Source organism: Geotrypetes seraphini, chromosome 10 (genome assembly GCF_902459505.1).
Source record: "Geotrypetes seraphini chromosome 10, aGeoSer1.1, whole genome shotgun sequence".
In the NCBI taxonomy this organism is placed as follows: Eukaryota; Metazoa; Chordata; class Amphibia; order Gymnophiona; family Dermophiidae; genus Geotrypetes; species Geotrypetes seraphini.
The window spans coordinates 57,664,229-57,680,571 of NC_047093.1; the positions used below are offsets into that span (position 1 = coordinate 57,664,229).

General features: G+C 42.8%; 1 protein-coding gene across 4 annotated transcripts in view; it reads left to right on the forward strand.

Annotated features, from left to right (window-relative positions):
* Window positions 1-16,343, forward strand: part of ADAMTSL2 (ADAMTS like 2) — an 83,381-nt gene that overhangs the window by 17,017 nt on the left and 50,021 nt on the right. For 2 of the 4 annotated variants that reach the window (XM_033961067.1, XM_033961068.1), the window contains exons 4-9: window positions 1,958-2,036; window positions 7,108-7,210; window positions 10,961-11,106; window positions 11,211-11,334; window positions 13,815-13,895; window positions 15,698-15,873. In XM_033961067.1, coding sequence (XP_033816958.1) covers window positions 1,958-2,036; window positions 7,108-7,210; window positions 10,961-11,106; window positions 11,211-11,334; window positions 13,815-13,895; window positions 15,698-15,873 — 709 coding nt within the window. Of the gene's footprint in view, window positions 1-1,957; window positions 2,037-7,107; window positions 7,211-10,960; window positions 11,107-11,210; window positions 11,335-13,814; window positions 13,896-15,697; window positions 15,874-16,343 lie in introns of those variants that run through there. The other 2 variants (XM_033961069.1, XM_033961070.1) reach the window with 2 other exon arrangements.

The window sequence follows — 16,343 nt, forward strand, 5'->3', positions numbered from 1 at the left end:
CAGGGTCACAAGGAGCAGTGTGGGTTTAAACCCACAAATTCAGGGTACTGAAGCTGTAGCTCTAACCATGTTAGTGTGCTTAGGTTCCACCTAATGGAGTCTCCGTCAAAGCCTTCCCCAGCCCATCCTCAACTGAATGTTCATGTACGGGACACAGACGGTGCCCAGTACTGGCCTTATTAGTTCCTTCAGTATATACCTATTATTTTCTGATTAGAGATTCTCTGTGTTCATCTCACGCTTGTTTGAACTCTCCACCACCTCCCTCGAGAGCGTATTCCAAGCATCAACCACCCTCTCCATAAAGAAGCTTCAGCATGATCTAGCAAAAAAGTAATAGCTATGAGCACTTGAGCTTCATTTGTGTAGGAAGAATGACTGGATATTTGTGCATCAGGAGTGTTTGGGAGTAATTATGTATGTGTGATTGAATAGGGAGTAAACAGCATATATGTGATTATGTTGCAGTAGATATTTTTTTAATTTTCTTTTATTAAAGTTTCAATTTTTCATGATCACAAAAATCATACAGATTAAACAGTTACAAAAAAGGAAAAAAAAAAAAAAAATCAAACTATACAATATGAAAAAAATTTCCCTTTGTTCTGTTAGTTGGCTCACAATATGAGGGAAAGAGCTTTTAAAGAAGTTGGAATTTAGTAATTATTAAATCATTGTTAGGCAAGCAGACAAGCAAACCTGAAGATCACCTAGGACCTTTATATTACGAGCCTTCTTCTATGTTAACAGGGTTACTAGCATTTATCACATCTTGACAATTGTGAAGACTCAAAGAATACATATCTAGCTCCCTGAAAATTTATCAAGCATTTACAAGGAAATCTAAGTGCAAGAGTAGCTCCCAATTTTAGAACCTGAGGACGCAAAATCAAAAATGGTTTCCTTTTTTTTTTGGGTCACTCTGGATACATCTGGGTACATTCTGATCTTATGATTCAAACTCTTTATCTTTAAATTAAAAAAAAAATATTTTCAACAACCAATCTGTCAGATTCTAAAGCTAATTGAACCAAAAGTGTAGCTACCGATATCTGCTCAACAGTAGATATGATTTTATTTGCCAGTGTCCATGGAAGGGGGGTCCACCCCGGGTGCAGGCATCTGTCCTCTTCTGTGCCCCCCTCCTTCTTCTCCCCCCCCCCCCAATTGCCACGCTTCATGGCCTGGATGTCCAGATTGTAGATTTTTAAAAAAAATAAAAAATTTCTAGACTTATGGTCATATTTTCTTGCTGCCAATTTTGGACGTCATGTTTTGAAAATGCCATGATGGGTCACAGGGCTAGAAAGAGGAAAAGAGACGGGTGAGGTGGAGAAAGGGAGGCTACTCACATCCGGCAGGGAAGAGGAAAGGATATGAGTGTCTCTCTTCTCCAAACTGAAGAGATAGCCTTTTTCATGGGAGAGCCACAGCTTAATTTCTGGGGGAACAGCCTGAAATGCAGTTCCACCGGTTCTTTTCAGATTCCAGAGAAGCAGTGATGTGTAGCTCCTCTCTTACAAGCAGCCTACAAAGAAGAGGCGGGAAGGGGGATGAGCCTGGAAAAAATGGAGCGGAGAATGGTTATTCTACAGTGCTCCATAATCCAGACCCTCCTCCTTTTTTCCTAGTACCTGGCCCTCCTGCATCCTCCCCCAGTTTGACTTCCTGTTTGTCTACAAATTAAACCCTAGGGAAAGCAGTTCATGCCTTGTATCATTTCTGTCGCTCTGTCTGAACCTTTTCTACTTCTCCTATGTAATTGTTTTTTTCAGATAGGGTGATCAGAAGTGTTTGTGAGGGGTTTTGTGATTTAGTGGTGGTTTTTCTTTGTGGTTATAGTGAGAGATAAGTTTGCATTCCTCCATGTAACAGGAGGAATAAGCAGTGGGTTTTGGAATCTATGAAATGTAACAGAAGTTTCAACCATCTCTAACTTCTATTTTTTTTTTTTCAGGAGAAAGTCGGTCAATGGGGCTGGAAACAAAACCTGCTCTGGCACACCCAAGAGATATCAACTTTGCAAAACTGAGGTGGTAATATTTTATTCACCTTGTAAAAGTGTTAATAATGGATCTGTTGGTTGTTTAGTCTTGTACTTAAAAGTAAGGATACTTTTCACTAGTACCCAGGCATATCAGAGGACCAAAGCTTGAAAAATAGGCCAAAGAATACAAACTGCAGAAAACAAAGGTAAAAAAAAAAGCGGTAATGGTATATAACAAATAGCCTCATTGAAATTCTATGAGCATCGGAGCAGTTACCGCCACTGCCAGCGCTAAAACCCACGCTATGCGTTCGTAAAAGAGGGGGATAGTTATCTCTTCATGCCTATATTTTATTTTCATAAGATCTGCTAAAACCGAAAAAAGTAAAAATTGCAATTCATAAAAACAACACAAATGTAAACTAAACTAAACTAAACCTTAAGTTTGAATACCGCATCATCTCCATAAAGATAGAGCTCGGCACGGTTTACAGGTAAATTCAATAAATGAGGGAAGGGCATAATAAGAAATTAGAGGTTATGAAGAGGATAGCTAACTTTACATTTTAAATAGATAGCTTTACATTTTGGAGATAAGCCAGGTTTTCAGATGCTTTGGGAATAATTGGAATGAGCCTAGGTTCAGCAGCTGGGCAGGGAAGTTATTCCAAATCTCAGTGAATTTGAAGAAAAGGGATTTCCCTAATTTACCTGCATACATGACACCTTTTAAAGAGGGGAAAGATAGTTTAAGTTTGTAGGTAAACATTCCAAAGAGTAAAACACAAAAAAAAATCTTAAGCCACCAGACATGACTATGTTTCGCCTTCTGCCTACATTGGGGTGTATTTAATTTGTTTGCATGTATTATAGGTTTTTATTAAAATGACAATGATCACAAAACACATTTGTAGCATATAAATGGTGTATAAAATCCTTAACATTTATAAAAGGATACCATCACACGAGTTACCTTTATTGGTGTTGGAGGGGAGGGGGAGAAAAATGTCCATGAAACTTGGCGAGGTAAACTAAGGCAGCAACAACCCAACCATTTTCACATCAGGCAGCAGTGCACCAAGGGGATAATTTTGATCACCCTCCATATGGATTTTCCCAAACATGTAGACAATGTCTTTATTCCCTATACCCTTGTTTGACTTTTGCACTTCTCTCAAAGCAATTTGCTTTCCATTCCCCCACCTTCTAAAATTCAGCACGGAGACCACATGCACCCTATCTATGGAACCAGTTACTGATTAGCCTTGGAGCTGAAGCTTGCTATAGGAAATTCGGAGTGGATCTCAAAACCTGGTATTTTGCCCAGGCAGGCTTTTGACAAGGTCTAGGCATTTCACATAAAGCTGGAGATGGGTCCTCTCAAGGTTTGTCTCCTTGGATTGCGTCTACAAATTCTTCTTTTGCCATTCTCTGTTTATTTAATTCTGTGGCTTTTTTAAATCTTTCTTTATTGTTATGTACTGACCATTAACCCTTTTGTACACAATGTGCACCACTTTGTCATCATCGGCGAAAGGTGGTTACCGTATTTCCCCAACTATAGGCTGCAGAAAATGCCGAGTTACATTTTAAAACTGATAGATAAGCTGCCCCATGTTACTAGTCGTGGCTTATCTAACAGTTGCTAGTCGAAATGAGGCGGGCCGTGGCTTATCTAGAGGCACTGAACTTTTAAAAAAAAAATCATCCCCCCCGTACCTTTTTAAATCCCCCCCTTAAATCCCTCCCTTGCTGGACGGCTGCCTCCTCCAATCTCGCGGCCAGTGGTGCAGGGCAGGAGTAATCTTTTTGGCATCCAGCCTGGCCCTGCGCTGCTTCCTGAATGGCTGCCATCAGTTCTCGCAGGACTCGTGAGACTCAAGGGACTCACGAGAACTTATGGCAGTCATTCAAGAAGTGGCATGGGGCCAGGCCGGATGCCAAAAAGATCACTCCTACCCTGCTAAGCAACGGCAGCAGTCCTGAGCTGTAAACCCCCTTTCCTCCAGCCCCGAACCAGCAGCAGCGGTAGTGTTCCTGAACTGTGAATCCCCTTTCCCTCCAGCCCCGAAGCAGCGGAATGGTCCTGAGCCATGAACTCACCCTCCCTCTCTCTCCAGCCCCAAAGAACCAGCAGCAGTGATCCTGAGCCGCAAACCCCCTCCCTCCCTTTCCCGAAGCGTTAGCCAGTAAGCAGAGGCAGCACTGAAAACAGGCTGCTCGTGGCTAGCCCCAGCAAGGCCTAGCCTCTGACATATCACTTCTGACACGACAGAGGAAAGGCCGTGCCAACATTCAAATTTCCATGATGACTTCAGATGTTACAGCCAGTGCTAGTAGAGCAGCAAGTTGGTTCCTGAAGTAGCCTGGTGCTCAGTGTAGTGAACCATAGAGATGGGGACTCAGGCCCATACCCTACTCTAAATACTACCCTCCCACTCCTGAGAATTTCTCATTAGTGCAGTCTTTACTGAATCTGTTTATTAGGACTCATTCATAATCCACAAGGTCTTATCATAGGACCTACAGGGACCCCTGAGGAAGACATTATTGTCGAAACACAGACTGTGTTGGGCCCATAGTTCCCAGTGGATTGGTTCCTAGATATTTTTTTGTGGATTACTAAGTTGAACTTTTAATAAAGCCTACATCTGGAACATCAACTCTCCACAGAGTCTTGTTTCTGTTGGATTCCTTTTCTGTGGCATAACCAGGGTCAATTCTTTGCTTGCACAGTGTAGTGAACGATAGAGATGGGGACTCGGGCCCATACCCCACTCTAAATACTACCCTTGTAGTGGAACATGTGAGCCTTCCATACATACCCTGTCGTAATCCCTCTCTACTGACATATGGGTGTCACTGGCAGGCATAAGGGCTATTGGTGTTGTGTACAGTGTATTCTGGGTGGGTTTTGGAGGGCTATGGTGAGATGTGTACCTGGAACCTTTTATGTGAGGTTCACTGCAGTGCCCCCTAGGATGCTCCACTGCGCTGCTGGGGTGTCTGTGTGACCAGTCTACTAAACGTTCTGGCCCTCCCACATCTCAATGGCTTGTTCTGTGTGTGTTTTTCAAAACTGATTCAAAAAGATAGAGGCACTGAGCATAATAATATCTATGCTCAAAAAAATAAGATAAGACATTTTGCTGTTTTGAAAATGGGCATGTTTAGTACTGAACTTTTGAGTGTATTTTGCTAAATGTCTAAACTCTGATTTGGCTGTCATCAAAAATGCCCCTCCAGCTCCAGTAGTACACAAACTTAGACAGCTCCAAAAAAGATATAACTATGTACATGTACTGGAATATTTTGCATATCCACCCCACACATATACATTGCACCTATGGCCTGTGCACAGTGAATATATATAGTAAGAGGGTCATAATCGAAAGGGACATCTAAGTCCGCTTATGTCCATCTTACAAATCGTCCAAAGTAAAAAAAAACAACTTAAGATACATTTTCGAAAGATACGTCCAACTTTTTTTTTGTTTTAAAAATTATCTAATTATATGTCCTGCTGATCTGATCGTCCAAGCCACTAAATCGTCTATCTTTATACCACATTTTCGTCCAACTTTCTGTCCAAGTCCAAAATGCCTAGAACAAGCCCTGTTGGACGTGGGAGGGGTCTGCAAAGTGATGGACTGCACACCCAGACATGGCACCTAAATAGTGTGGTACCTTACAGGGCACTGCTGTGAACTTCACTAAAAGGGTGCCATGTCTTCTCCTCCCTACAGCTCCCTTATAGGTTATGGTGAGCCCCCCAAACCACCTCCAGAATCCCCTAGACCCACTTATCTACCGCCCCAATAGCCCTTATGGCTGCAGGAGCCACTTATATGCCAGTACAAAAGGGTTTTAGGGGTGTATAGGGGAGTGCACATGTTTAAGTATCAATGCAGTGATTACAGGGGCTTATGAGAATGGGTCCTCCTCTCCATAAGTCCCTAACCCATCCCTAAGACGACTTAAGCTGCCTCTGGGCTGGACGACTAGGCTTTCCTATGCCAGGCGGCTAGGTGATGATGACCTGGAGGCTGAATTTTAAAGTTATGATTAAAATTTTTATGGGAGGGTTGGTGAACACTGGGGTAGTATGTGGGGGTCTGTTTTATGTGTTTGCAGTACCTATCTGGTGACTTTAGGTGGATTTTTGTGACTTAGACCATGTTTTACATGGTCTAAGTCACAACGTCCAAGTGCCGTCTAGGCTCTGTTGTAAAACTTTCGGTTATACATGCTGTATGACTAAGTCTAAGCCGGCCCATGTCCACCCAACTCTCGCCCTCGACATGCCTCCCGAAACGCCCTGTTTAACTTTGGTCGTTCAGTGGCACTATGAAGGCCTAGGTCATTTAGAAATACGTCCAAAACCCATTTTTATTATTGGCACTTGGACGTTTTTGAGAAATGTTCGTCCAAGTGCCGACTTAGGCCGGTTTTTGGACGTTTTTCTCTTTCGATTATGAGCCCCTAAGTATATACCAGTTTGTCAGCATGCATTCTTATACACACACAAATTCAGCCACACTGTTTCCCCATTTACACCATGCATTACACATGAGAAATGTTTTTAAAAGTTATTCCTCAACTGTCTGCAAATACTTCACAAGTTAACAGTGGAAAGCTTTTTCAATTATTTTTGAAGATCTATATTTCCCTATTGGAACACTTCTAGTAACTGTGGATGAACACTGACCACACACTGGGCCTCTGGTTATGATATGAATGTATCTGAATGTGACAATAGCAAACATTTCTTGATCATAGGACCATTCCTATAGAATTTTTAAAAGTATGAATTGCACAAAGCAGTGCTCTTATAGTTTAATAGTTTTTTTTATTTATTGTCCGCTTTTATACAAAGCGGAGCACAGAAAAACATACATAATAAAATATAAAAACATAGTCCTAACAAACTGGGATATTGCACAAAATTTTTAAATGTTTTGATGTGGTTAAAATTGTATTATAAATAGTTTGGTTTGCATTTTGGTTCAGGATCCTTTTTTCTTTCATTGCATTCTGTTCCTATTGCTATTAACTGTGTTTATTACATGTGTGAATTAATTTTATTAATCAATTATTATCATGTTTAATTTTATTTAAAGGAATGTCCCAGGAATGGAAGGAGCTTTCGAGAAGAACAATGTTCATCATTCAATTCCCATATTTACAATGGGAGAAGCTATCAGTGGAAGTCATTGTATCCTGGTAACAAGCCATCATTTAGCATTTCTTTCTTGGAAAATGTGTAGCTAGGCAGTTGTCTTTGATATTTTTCCCTTTTGGAAGGGATCATCTGTGTCATGCTAAAATGACTCATGGGGAAGCCTGGGACACTCCTATTGCAGTGACATTGTGAAACTGTTGACCAGATATGGTCAGATCCCAACAGGTCTTGAAGGCACATTTAACAATTCTGATTTTCTAGATCACCTCTATAAAGAATATTCATGAGAGATTTGCCTGCATAGTCTACAAGGCCTGCAAATCTCTTGTCATGCCTATTCATTATGGATAAAAAAAACCCATCTAGTTAGGTATGCTTCAGTAGAGAAATTCAAATGTAGAAACCTCATGCAAAATATCAGAATGGGGCTCCCAGAGTAGGGCTGATATTATTAGAAGATATGGGAGCAGCCATAAGTGGGCTTCCTCCTTCCCCGGGCTACTTGGACAAAATCTACACCTCTGGTATGCTTCTAGGAGCATGTTCTATGTCATGTGATATTTCCATGAAAAGAATACCACATGGATACCGCTGTAACTATGTATCTGATAATTGCAGAATTGTGGAATTTATTGCATGAGTTGATAAAACTGATGTTAAAGTTTGATATAATAGAGGGTGTGTGTTATCGTAGCTTAAAGGACAAAGAAGTCAAAGTAATAATGTATAACTGGATGAGACTTCTCAGTATACAAATAAGCAACATATGTCTGGCTTATAAAGTAAGTAAAGTGTTCACATACACTCAGAATTGTGAAATTTGACCAAGAGCGTTAACGCCTATAGCCAAACCCACCGCCCCATCACTGTGTATGACTTATTTTGAAAAAGAGCTTGAAAAAGAACATACTGTTCAAATGCTCAACTAATTTTCAATGGCAAAAAGAGAGAAAGAAATTCCCACTTAGCTTTCAACTGTGTCAGCAGGTCCCGACATGGACCATGTTTTGAAATTCTTCCTCAAGGGACCCAGAGGGTGACGTAAACTGCTCAAAATGCCAAGGAAATAAGGGTAGTGTGATACGGGCAAAACACCTTGTAATCATATATATAACATACAAGGTGTTTTGCCCGTATCACACTACCCTTATTTCCTTGGCATTTTGAGCAGTTTACGTCACCCTCTGGGTCCCTTGAGGAAGAATTTCAAAACATGGTCCATGTCGGGACCTGCTGACACAGTTGAAAGCTAAGTGGGAATTTCTTTCTCTCTTTTTGCCATTGAAAATTAGTTGAGCATTTGAACAGTATGTTCTTTTTCAAGCTTTTTTTCAAAATAAGTCATACACAGTGATGGGGCGGTGGGTTTGGCTATAGGCGCTAACGCTCTTGGTAAAATTTCACAATTCTGAGTGTATGTGAACACTTTACTTACTTTATAAGCCAGACATATATTTTGCTTATTTGTATACTGAGACGTCTCATCCAGTTATATATTCCACTTCTCATAACATATCAGTGTGGATTACAATTAAAACTAATGTCCTCAGCCACCGAAAGGTGCTCTCCTGAGTCCCATTGGCTTGGTAGTACTACTCTGAAGCAATTAGTTTGATACTATATTTTATTCCATAGCTGAGATTAATGTTTTTATAAACAGAATTTTGATGGGGAAATTTCATCAATGTGTGTTATTGTTAAGATGGGTTATTTCACCACAAGTCGTACTATTAACACAGGGGCCAATTTTATCCAATGAGACCTTCTGCTAAAATAGCATGACTTGTGGTGAAATAACCCAACTTAACAATAGCACACATTGATGAATTCACCCCCTTAGTGCTTCTTAGGCAATGGTCTTAACATCATTCTGTCCCCCAAAAGACGGCTGATTCCTACCACCTCCTCTTTGTTTACTGCCTAGATCAGTGTTTTTAAATCTTTTTACACCCGTGGACTGGCAGAAATAAAAGAATTATTTTGTGGACCGGCAAACTACTAGGACTAAAATTTAAAAAGCCCGTTTCCACCCCATCTCCGCGAGCTCGGTCCCCGCAAACCATCTGATCCCATCCGCACAAGTCTCAGTTATGATTTTATATTGAATGTATTTTATTAAAGTATAAAAAGAAACAATATTCTGTACAATTGTCATTTTATAAATACAAATAATACAGAGCAAGGATCGACAAAACCTCGTCTCCCCTCCCCTTCACATATATCCCCTCTACTATCAAGAAAACGGAACAAGCCAAATTATTACAGAATGCTACACAGAAATATCATGCTAACAGAATACTGCAGTCACACATGACAGGAATAGTTTTAGGGGAGTGCAACTAGGGCAACTGCCCCCTGGTCAGAGAGCGACTTAAGCCAGCTGGAAGCTAAAGAAGCAATGCCTGGGCTTTGCAGTCCCCAGTTATGTCTAACACCAGCTCTAGCAGGATATATATTTCAAATCAGATATATTCTAATCACAAAATAGAAATAAAATTATTTTTTTCTACCTTTAGTTGTCTCTAGTTTCTGCTTTCATCTTCTTTTCACTCTCTTCCTTCCAGCGTCTGCCCTCTCTGTCTCTTCAATCCAGCATCTACCCCTTCCATCCACTGTCTGTCCTCTCCCCCTTCCATATGGTATCTGTTTTCTTTCTATACCCCTCTCCCCTTTCCATCCAGCCTGCGCCCCCTCTCTTCTTTTTACATGATTCATTCCAGTTTCACTGCTCTCTTCATTTTTATCTCTCCTACACCAGATCTACCATCGTTGTCCTTCTCTGCTTATTTTTCTGCTGACCCCTTCCTATCATCAATCTCTCTACTTTCTCATGCCTGTCTGTCCCCTTCCCCTCCTTTAATCTCCCTGCCAGCTGTTTCCTTCCTTTTTTCATTCTCCCTTCCCTCATCCTCCTGTCCAGCAGTAACTCTCTTTCCTTCCTCCCCTCCCAGCAGCATCTCTCCTTCTCCCTCTCCAGTAGCAGCTGTCCCTTTTTTTTCTCTTGCCCAGCAGCTTCCCAGACTCCTTTCCCTCCACCCCTCCCAGCAGCATCTCTCCTCCCTCTCCAGTAGCAGCTGTCCCTTTTTTTCCCTTGCCCAGCAGCTTCCCAGACTCCTTTCCCTCCTCCCCTCCCAGCAGTATCTCTCCTTTTCCCTCTCCGGTAGCAGCTGTCCCTTTTTTTCCCCTTGCCCAGCAGCTTCCCATACTTCAATAGTGGCTTTCTCCCCTCCCAGCAGCTCTCCTTACTTCCCAGCGCAGCGATTCAGGAAGGCAGCCTTGGGTCCTTTGTTGGGTCGCGCCGCCTCTGAGGAAAGAGGAAGTTGCATCATCAGAGGCAGCCGCGACTCAGCAAAAGCCCCGAGGCTGCCTTAGTGAATCGCTGCGCTGGGAAGTAAAGGAGAGCTGCAGAGAGGGGAGAAAGCCACTGTCGGAGGCTCCCCAAGATCTCTCTGTCCCAGCGTGGTCTTCAGCTGTTGATCTTGCCGGCCCTGCGCGGACCGGCAAGAAATTGAATTGAGTCAATCTCGCCGGCCCTGCGCGGACCGGCAAAAATTTCCTGCGGACCGGCGGTTGAAGAACAGTGGCCTAGATCTCTGCCAGGCAAAGAAAAGATCGTCCTCAATTGGATCCGAGCCTTTGCTTAGATCGGGCCCAACTGAGCATTTACTAGTATTTCATGAAATTTACTTCTATCTACCATAACACACAATTTAAAATTGTTGGTCTGCTGGCATCTTGGAAACCGATTTTGGGTCTCTATGTGCTGGTTCTGATTGTTCTTCTTGCCCTAGATGATTTTATGCACATATCAAGCAAGCCCTGTGACCTGCACTGCACCACTGCAGATGGCCAGAGACAGTTAATGGTCCAGGCACGGGATGGAACGTCTTGCAAATACAGCGATTACCGAGGTGTCTGTGTATCTGGAAAATGTGAGGTTGTTGAGACATTTACAGTATGAATCTTAACAGCAACATTCAAATGCCTCCAGATTGGACTTTGTCCACTCACCAGTGTTTTACCTACTGTTTTTCTCCCCAGCCCATCGGCTGTGATGGCATTCTGTTCTCCACTCATGCACTGGATAAATGTGGGGTTTGTCAGGGTGATGGGAGCAGTTGTATTCACATAACAGGAACCTACAGGAAAGGGGCATCTCATCTTGGTAAGGTTTCAGATTGTTTGTCTTTCATTCAGCTTACAACTAATGGTGGAACACCATGCTGAAAATTGAAGGCAAGAGCAGCTGAAAGCACCCTTATTTATTCAATTTTCTATACCATTATCCCAGGGGAGCTCAGAACGGTTTATATTAATTTATTCAGGTACTCAAACATTTTTTCCTGTCTGTCCCAGCGGGCTTACAATCTACCTGGGGCAATGGGAGGATTAAGTGATTTACCCAGGGTCACAAGGAGCAGCATGGGTTTGAACCCACAACCCCAGGGTGCTGAGGCTGTAGCTTTAACCACTGCGCCACACACACCCTTAACTGACCAACAAGATTTTTAGACCTGGCTATGAATCCTAATGCTTGAATCCTAGTGCCAGGTATGTTTTGTTTTCTAGTGAGTGTAGTGATGAAATTTTTGGGGTGAGGATTTTAGTGGAACACCACCGAGATAATTACTTTTGCATTCCTACATGCCTGTGCCTACTTGTTAACAAGTTTATGTTGATACTTGAGGAGCCCTGGTAAGACTAGTATTTTGGGCCAGAGGTGAACAGGATAGGAGGTGATGAATCATGATCCCATTAAACTCACTATATTATAAGAACAATAAAGACCCTTTTTGACCTCCTTGTGAATTAGTTTTCTTGAACCTGCCAGGAATTTTAAGAGCAAGTTTAATTTTATTTAATGTAAATTTCGACTGGAAGAATACAGAAAATATAACTTTTGATGCATATATTTCTGTGTGTTTAAAATGTTACTGCTATGTTCTGTTAATGATGCATCACTTCCTGTTTTGTAGATATTGTGTGGCCATAGAAATAAGTAAAATCATTGCTTTTTAGCATACAGCTAACCATAGATGCAGTTATCCTCATTCATGCTTGAAGTTAACCTTTTAATTGGCAGATGGTGGAAATGGCTGCTTTACGTAACAAGAGCAACAGTGCCAACTAATAGGCATTTGGAGATGCAGATGTCCCATAAGAGCCATAGAAACACATGTTGCTTCTAAGCAACGATGCCAAATAAAGGGTTAAGTCTGATGTCCTGGAAAGGGAGAATATCAGAACTGTATTACATAGAAAATCCCCTTCAGTTAAGTTTTACAGGGATCTTACCAATAGGTGGCAGTAATCCAAACACATGTTCCTTAATTGTAGGCAAGGTATTGCACCAGTAGCAGGGCAGGATTAACCCACTGCGGCAAACAAGTATGTTGGGCCCCTTTGAAATATAAATGTGTTTTAAATCTCCAACATATAAGGGCGCCCCAGTGGCATAGCGAGGGAAGGAGGTGCTCGGGGAGGTGGCACTCCCTGCACCCTCCTCGCCGCTCCGTCTGGGTTCCCCCCTGCTCCTTCCTGACTCCACACTCGCACTCTCCCTTCCCCCTGTACCTCTGTAAATCTTCGCCAGCATGAGTGACTTCTCCAGCATGTTGCTCACATTGGCATTGGGTTTCTCTCTAACATCACTTCCTGGCCCGCGACCTGGAAGTGATTCAGAAGGGAACCAGGCTGTTATGAGCAACAGGCAGGAGAAATTGCTTGCACTGGTGAAAATCTACAGAGGTATGGGGTGAAAAGGATGGCGTGAGCATAGTGTGGTGGGGCAGAGAGGTACCGGTGCCCCTCCTCCGAGTTGGCGCCTGGGGCGATCTACCCCCCCACCCTTAATACGCCACTGGTTCTGACTGCAGAAGTTGACCAGCAGAGGAGGAAACAGCAAGTAAGCACTGCTCTCGTATTCCTCCTGCTGACCAGAGGACAATGAACAGAGAGGGAAAATAGACTGACCTCTACAGGCAAAGGTTGTTCTGCTTTCTCACCTGCAATTCTTTCTGCCAGTAGCTGACATATCAGGGCAAAAATATAGCTTGGAAGCTATTAAATTAGTCCAAGCAATAGAGGATCAGTGGTCACACTTAAAAGAAAAAAAACCCCTCTATAAATAGCAAATAAATCTATTGCATACCAGTCAACACCTTTGTAGAGGAGGAAAAGGATCTGAGAAACTGACACAGACATTCAATTCAACTTTTGTCTGAGATTCACCAGTTTCAGTCTCTTTCATTGATCCTGAAAAAAGACTTCCTTTCACATTATCTGAACTGGTATACTGTGATTTCCAATCCTGAATGTCTGGAATCCTTTTGCTCCTCTCCAAAGTGATTGCTGGTATGCAATAGGCTTATTTGTTGTTTTAGAGCTATTGAATTAGAACATCTCAAAGGGCCCCTCAAACATTTGGGACCTAGGCACAAGCCTAGTTTGTCTGATTTATTCTTGCCTTGACCTGTAGGGCAATTCAGTTTCTCCAAGATCAGACTTATGAAAGCCCCCTCTTTCTTTCTTTCTTTTTTTTAACATGCATAGGATGTGCGACTGTACCATTAAACTGCTCTGCCCACAGTTATTCTTTCTAGCTGTTACAAGGTTTTCATTTCATTAATGTGTAGTTTTTCATAGGCTATTCTCTGGTTACACACATTCCTGCTGGTGCGAGAAATATCCAGATAGTAGAACGGAAGAAATCTGCTGATGTTCTAGGTATGTATGACCCGTGATTGTAGCCTAAAATGCTATATCCAGTTTTTAGCCATCTGTTGTCCATTTATTCAGCTGTTAAGTGGAAGAAGCGACTAGTGTTTAGGCCAGCAGGTTGCAAACCTGCAGAGGCCAGGGTTCAAATCCTGTTTCACCGACACACTGTCACCCTCCATTGCCTCGGATACAAACACAGGGCTCGATGTAATGAAGTGCAGTAAACTCTGTGTAGAGCTTAGTGCCAGGCTATCTGAACTTTCTGTCTGCATAGAACTTCAGATCTATCTGATAAATTTCTACGGAACCTGAAGGTAACTCATAATGAGCTACCAATGAAAATGAATGAGCTAAATCCAGATAAACAGCTTTTCAGCTATTGCATATCTAGGTCTGGCATTTGGCCAGGGTGTGGGTGAGAACAATAATAAAGGTGATTGTTGTGGGGCCTCATGCCACTGGGGGCTTTCAAGCCTGCTCAGAACTGACGGATGTACAGCCTGCTGTCAGACTTTGAGACCCCCTTACAAATGTTCAGCTCTGGGTACTAGCATGCTTAACATGGGCCCTTTATGGAAAAGTCGGTCAACTGGCTGTAATTTTTTAAACAAATCTGAGACAGTTCTTTGAGGGATATAATTTGCATAACCGTTTATCAAATTAATCATACATACATCTATCTGTAGTAAGTAAAGGTGTTCCTGAGGGCAAAATTGGGACAGAGTTGAAACTTGGATTTAAAAATCCCAAAATATTCATATACTGTATGCAAGTAAATGTGTGTGTAAAACTATATGAAGAAAGTTGTGTATACTACCTAGGTATAACTGTATACAGGGTCTTTTTTAATGGAATAATTTTCAGAGAGAAAGTATGTATCTGCTTTGTGCCTTTTGATTGCATAAATTAAGCAAGCTTTTGCCAAACTAACCTCAAAATGTATTGGGGGCTAGAACTAGGGTTATCGGATGTCCGATTTTCTCTTTACTTTTCAAAACACAGCATTTGTCTGGGTTTTGGAAAGCCCTGACTAGCTCCGGCTGCATCTTGAGGGCCTCTGAGCATGTGTGGATGATGTCACACACATCTGCGCATGCTCCAGGCCCTCCAGATGTGGCTAGAGCTCATCCAGAAGAAGAAAGGAAGCTTTGTGGGAGCAGGGCTTGGGGGTGGAACTGGGCGGGCCTGGAAGCAGAACTGGGCGGGGCTGGGGCAGAACAGGGTGTGGCCATGTGTCCAGGGTTTCCCGGAGAAAAATATGGTAACCCTAGCTAGAACAAGCAGCTTTGACATGTTGCTTATAGTGAAATGAAGTGAATAGATTATAAGGCCTTCATTTACACAAACAACACTATTCAAGATACTGGTTTATACGACTGCAGTCTAGGGCAGACGTGGGCAACTCTGGTCTTCGAGGGCCGGAATCCAATCGGGTGTTCAGGATTTCCCCAATGAAGTTGCCCATGTCTGGTGTAGAAGAGTAGTCTAATGGTTAGCACAATGGGCTGAGAACCTAGGAAACGAGGATTAATGCCCACTGTGACTCTATGTGATCCTGGGCAAGTCACTTAACACTCCAGTGCCCCAGGTACAATAATGTAGATATTTAGCCCACTAGAGAGAGAGTGCCCACATATAATAAATGTGAACCATTTTGGTTGTACCACAGAGAGGCAGAGCCATTTATACTGTATATCAAATACATGACCCTTTATCTGACTCTCCGATGAGGCTTTGAGCAGTTGCTTTGTTTTTTTTCCATCGGAAAGCCATACTAAAGTACCAGCTCTTCTGCTGCATTCTATTAGCTATTACAGATGAAGATGGTGTCTTCTTTTTCAATGGGAACTACAAGATGGACAGCCCAAAGAACTTCAACATTGCAGGCACCGTGTTTAAGTACAGAAGACCCATGGATGTCTATGAGACTGGCATTGAGTACATTGTAGCTCAAGGACCAACCAGCCAGGGCCTTAAAGTGATGGTATGTTTTACATGGAAGCCTGCAACCTAAACTAGAGAGTTTGATTCTTGTGTGTGTGTTAAGACAGGGCCAGTGTTGGGGTGAGGGGCAATGGCCCTGGGTCCTCGTGCTAGGGTTACCAGATTTTCGGGAATGAAAATTTGGACCTAAGGCTCCGCCCCCCCCAGGGCCCGCCCTGTTTTGCCCGAGTCACACCCTGTTTTGTCTCCAGCCCCGCCCCCTCAACCTGGTCGCTTGTCGGGAGGGCGTCTGTGCATGTGATGATGTCGCATCTGTGCATGCGATGGGCATTTGTGCATGCGATGATGTTGCACGCATGCACGTGCCATCACCGCATTGCATCCGCTCATGCGCAGATGCCGTCGCAACATTACTGCTACCTGGCAAGCTCTTCAAAACCCGGGCAAAGTGCCGGGTTTTGAAAAGCCGTCCGGACCCCCGGACATGTCCTCAAAGGACGTCCGGGGAAA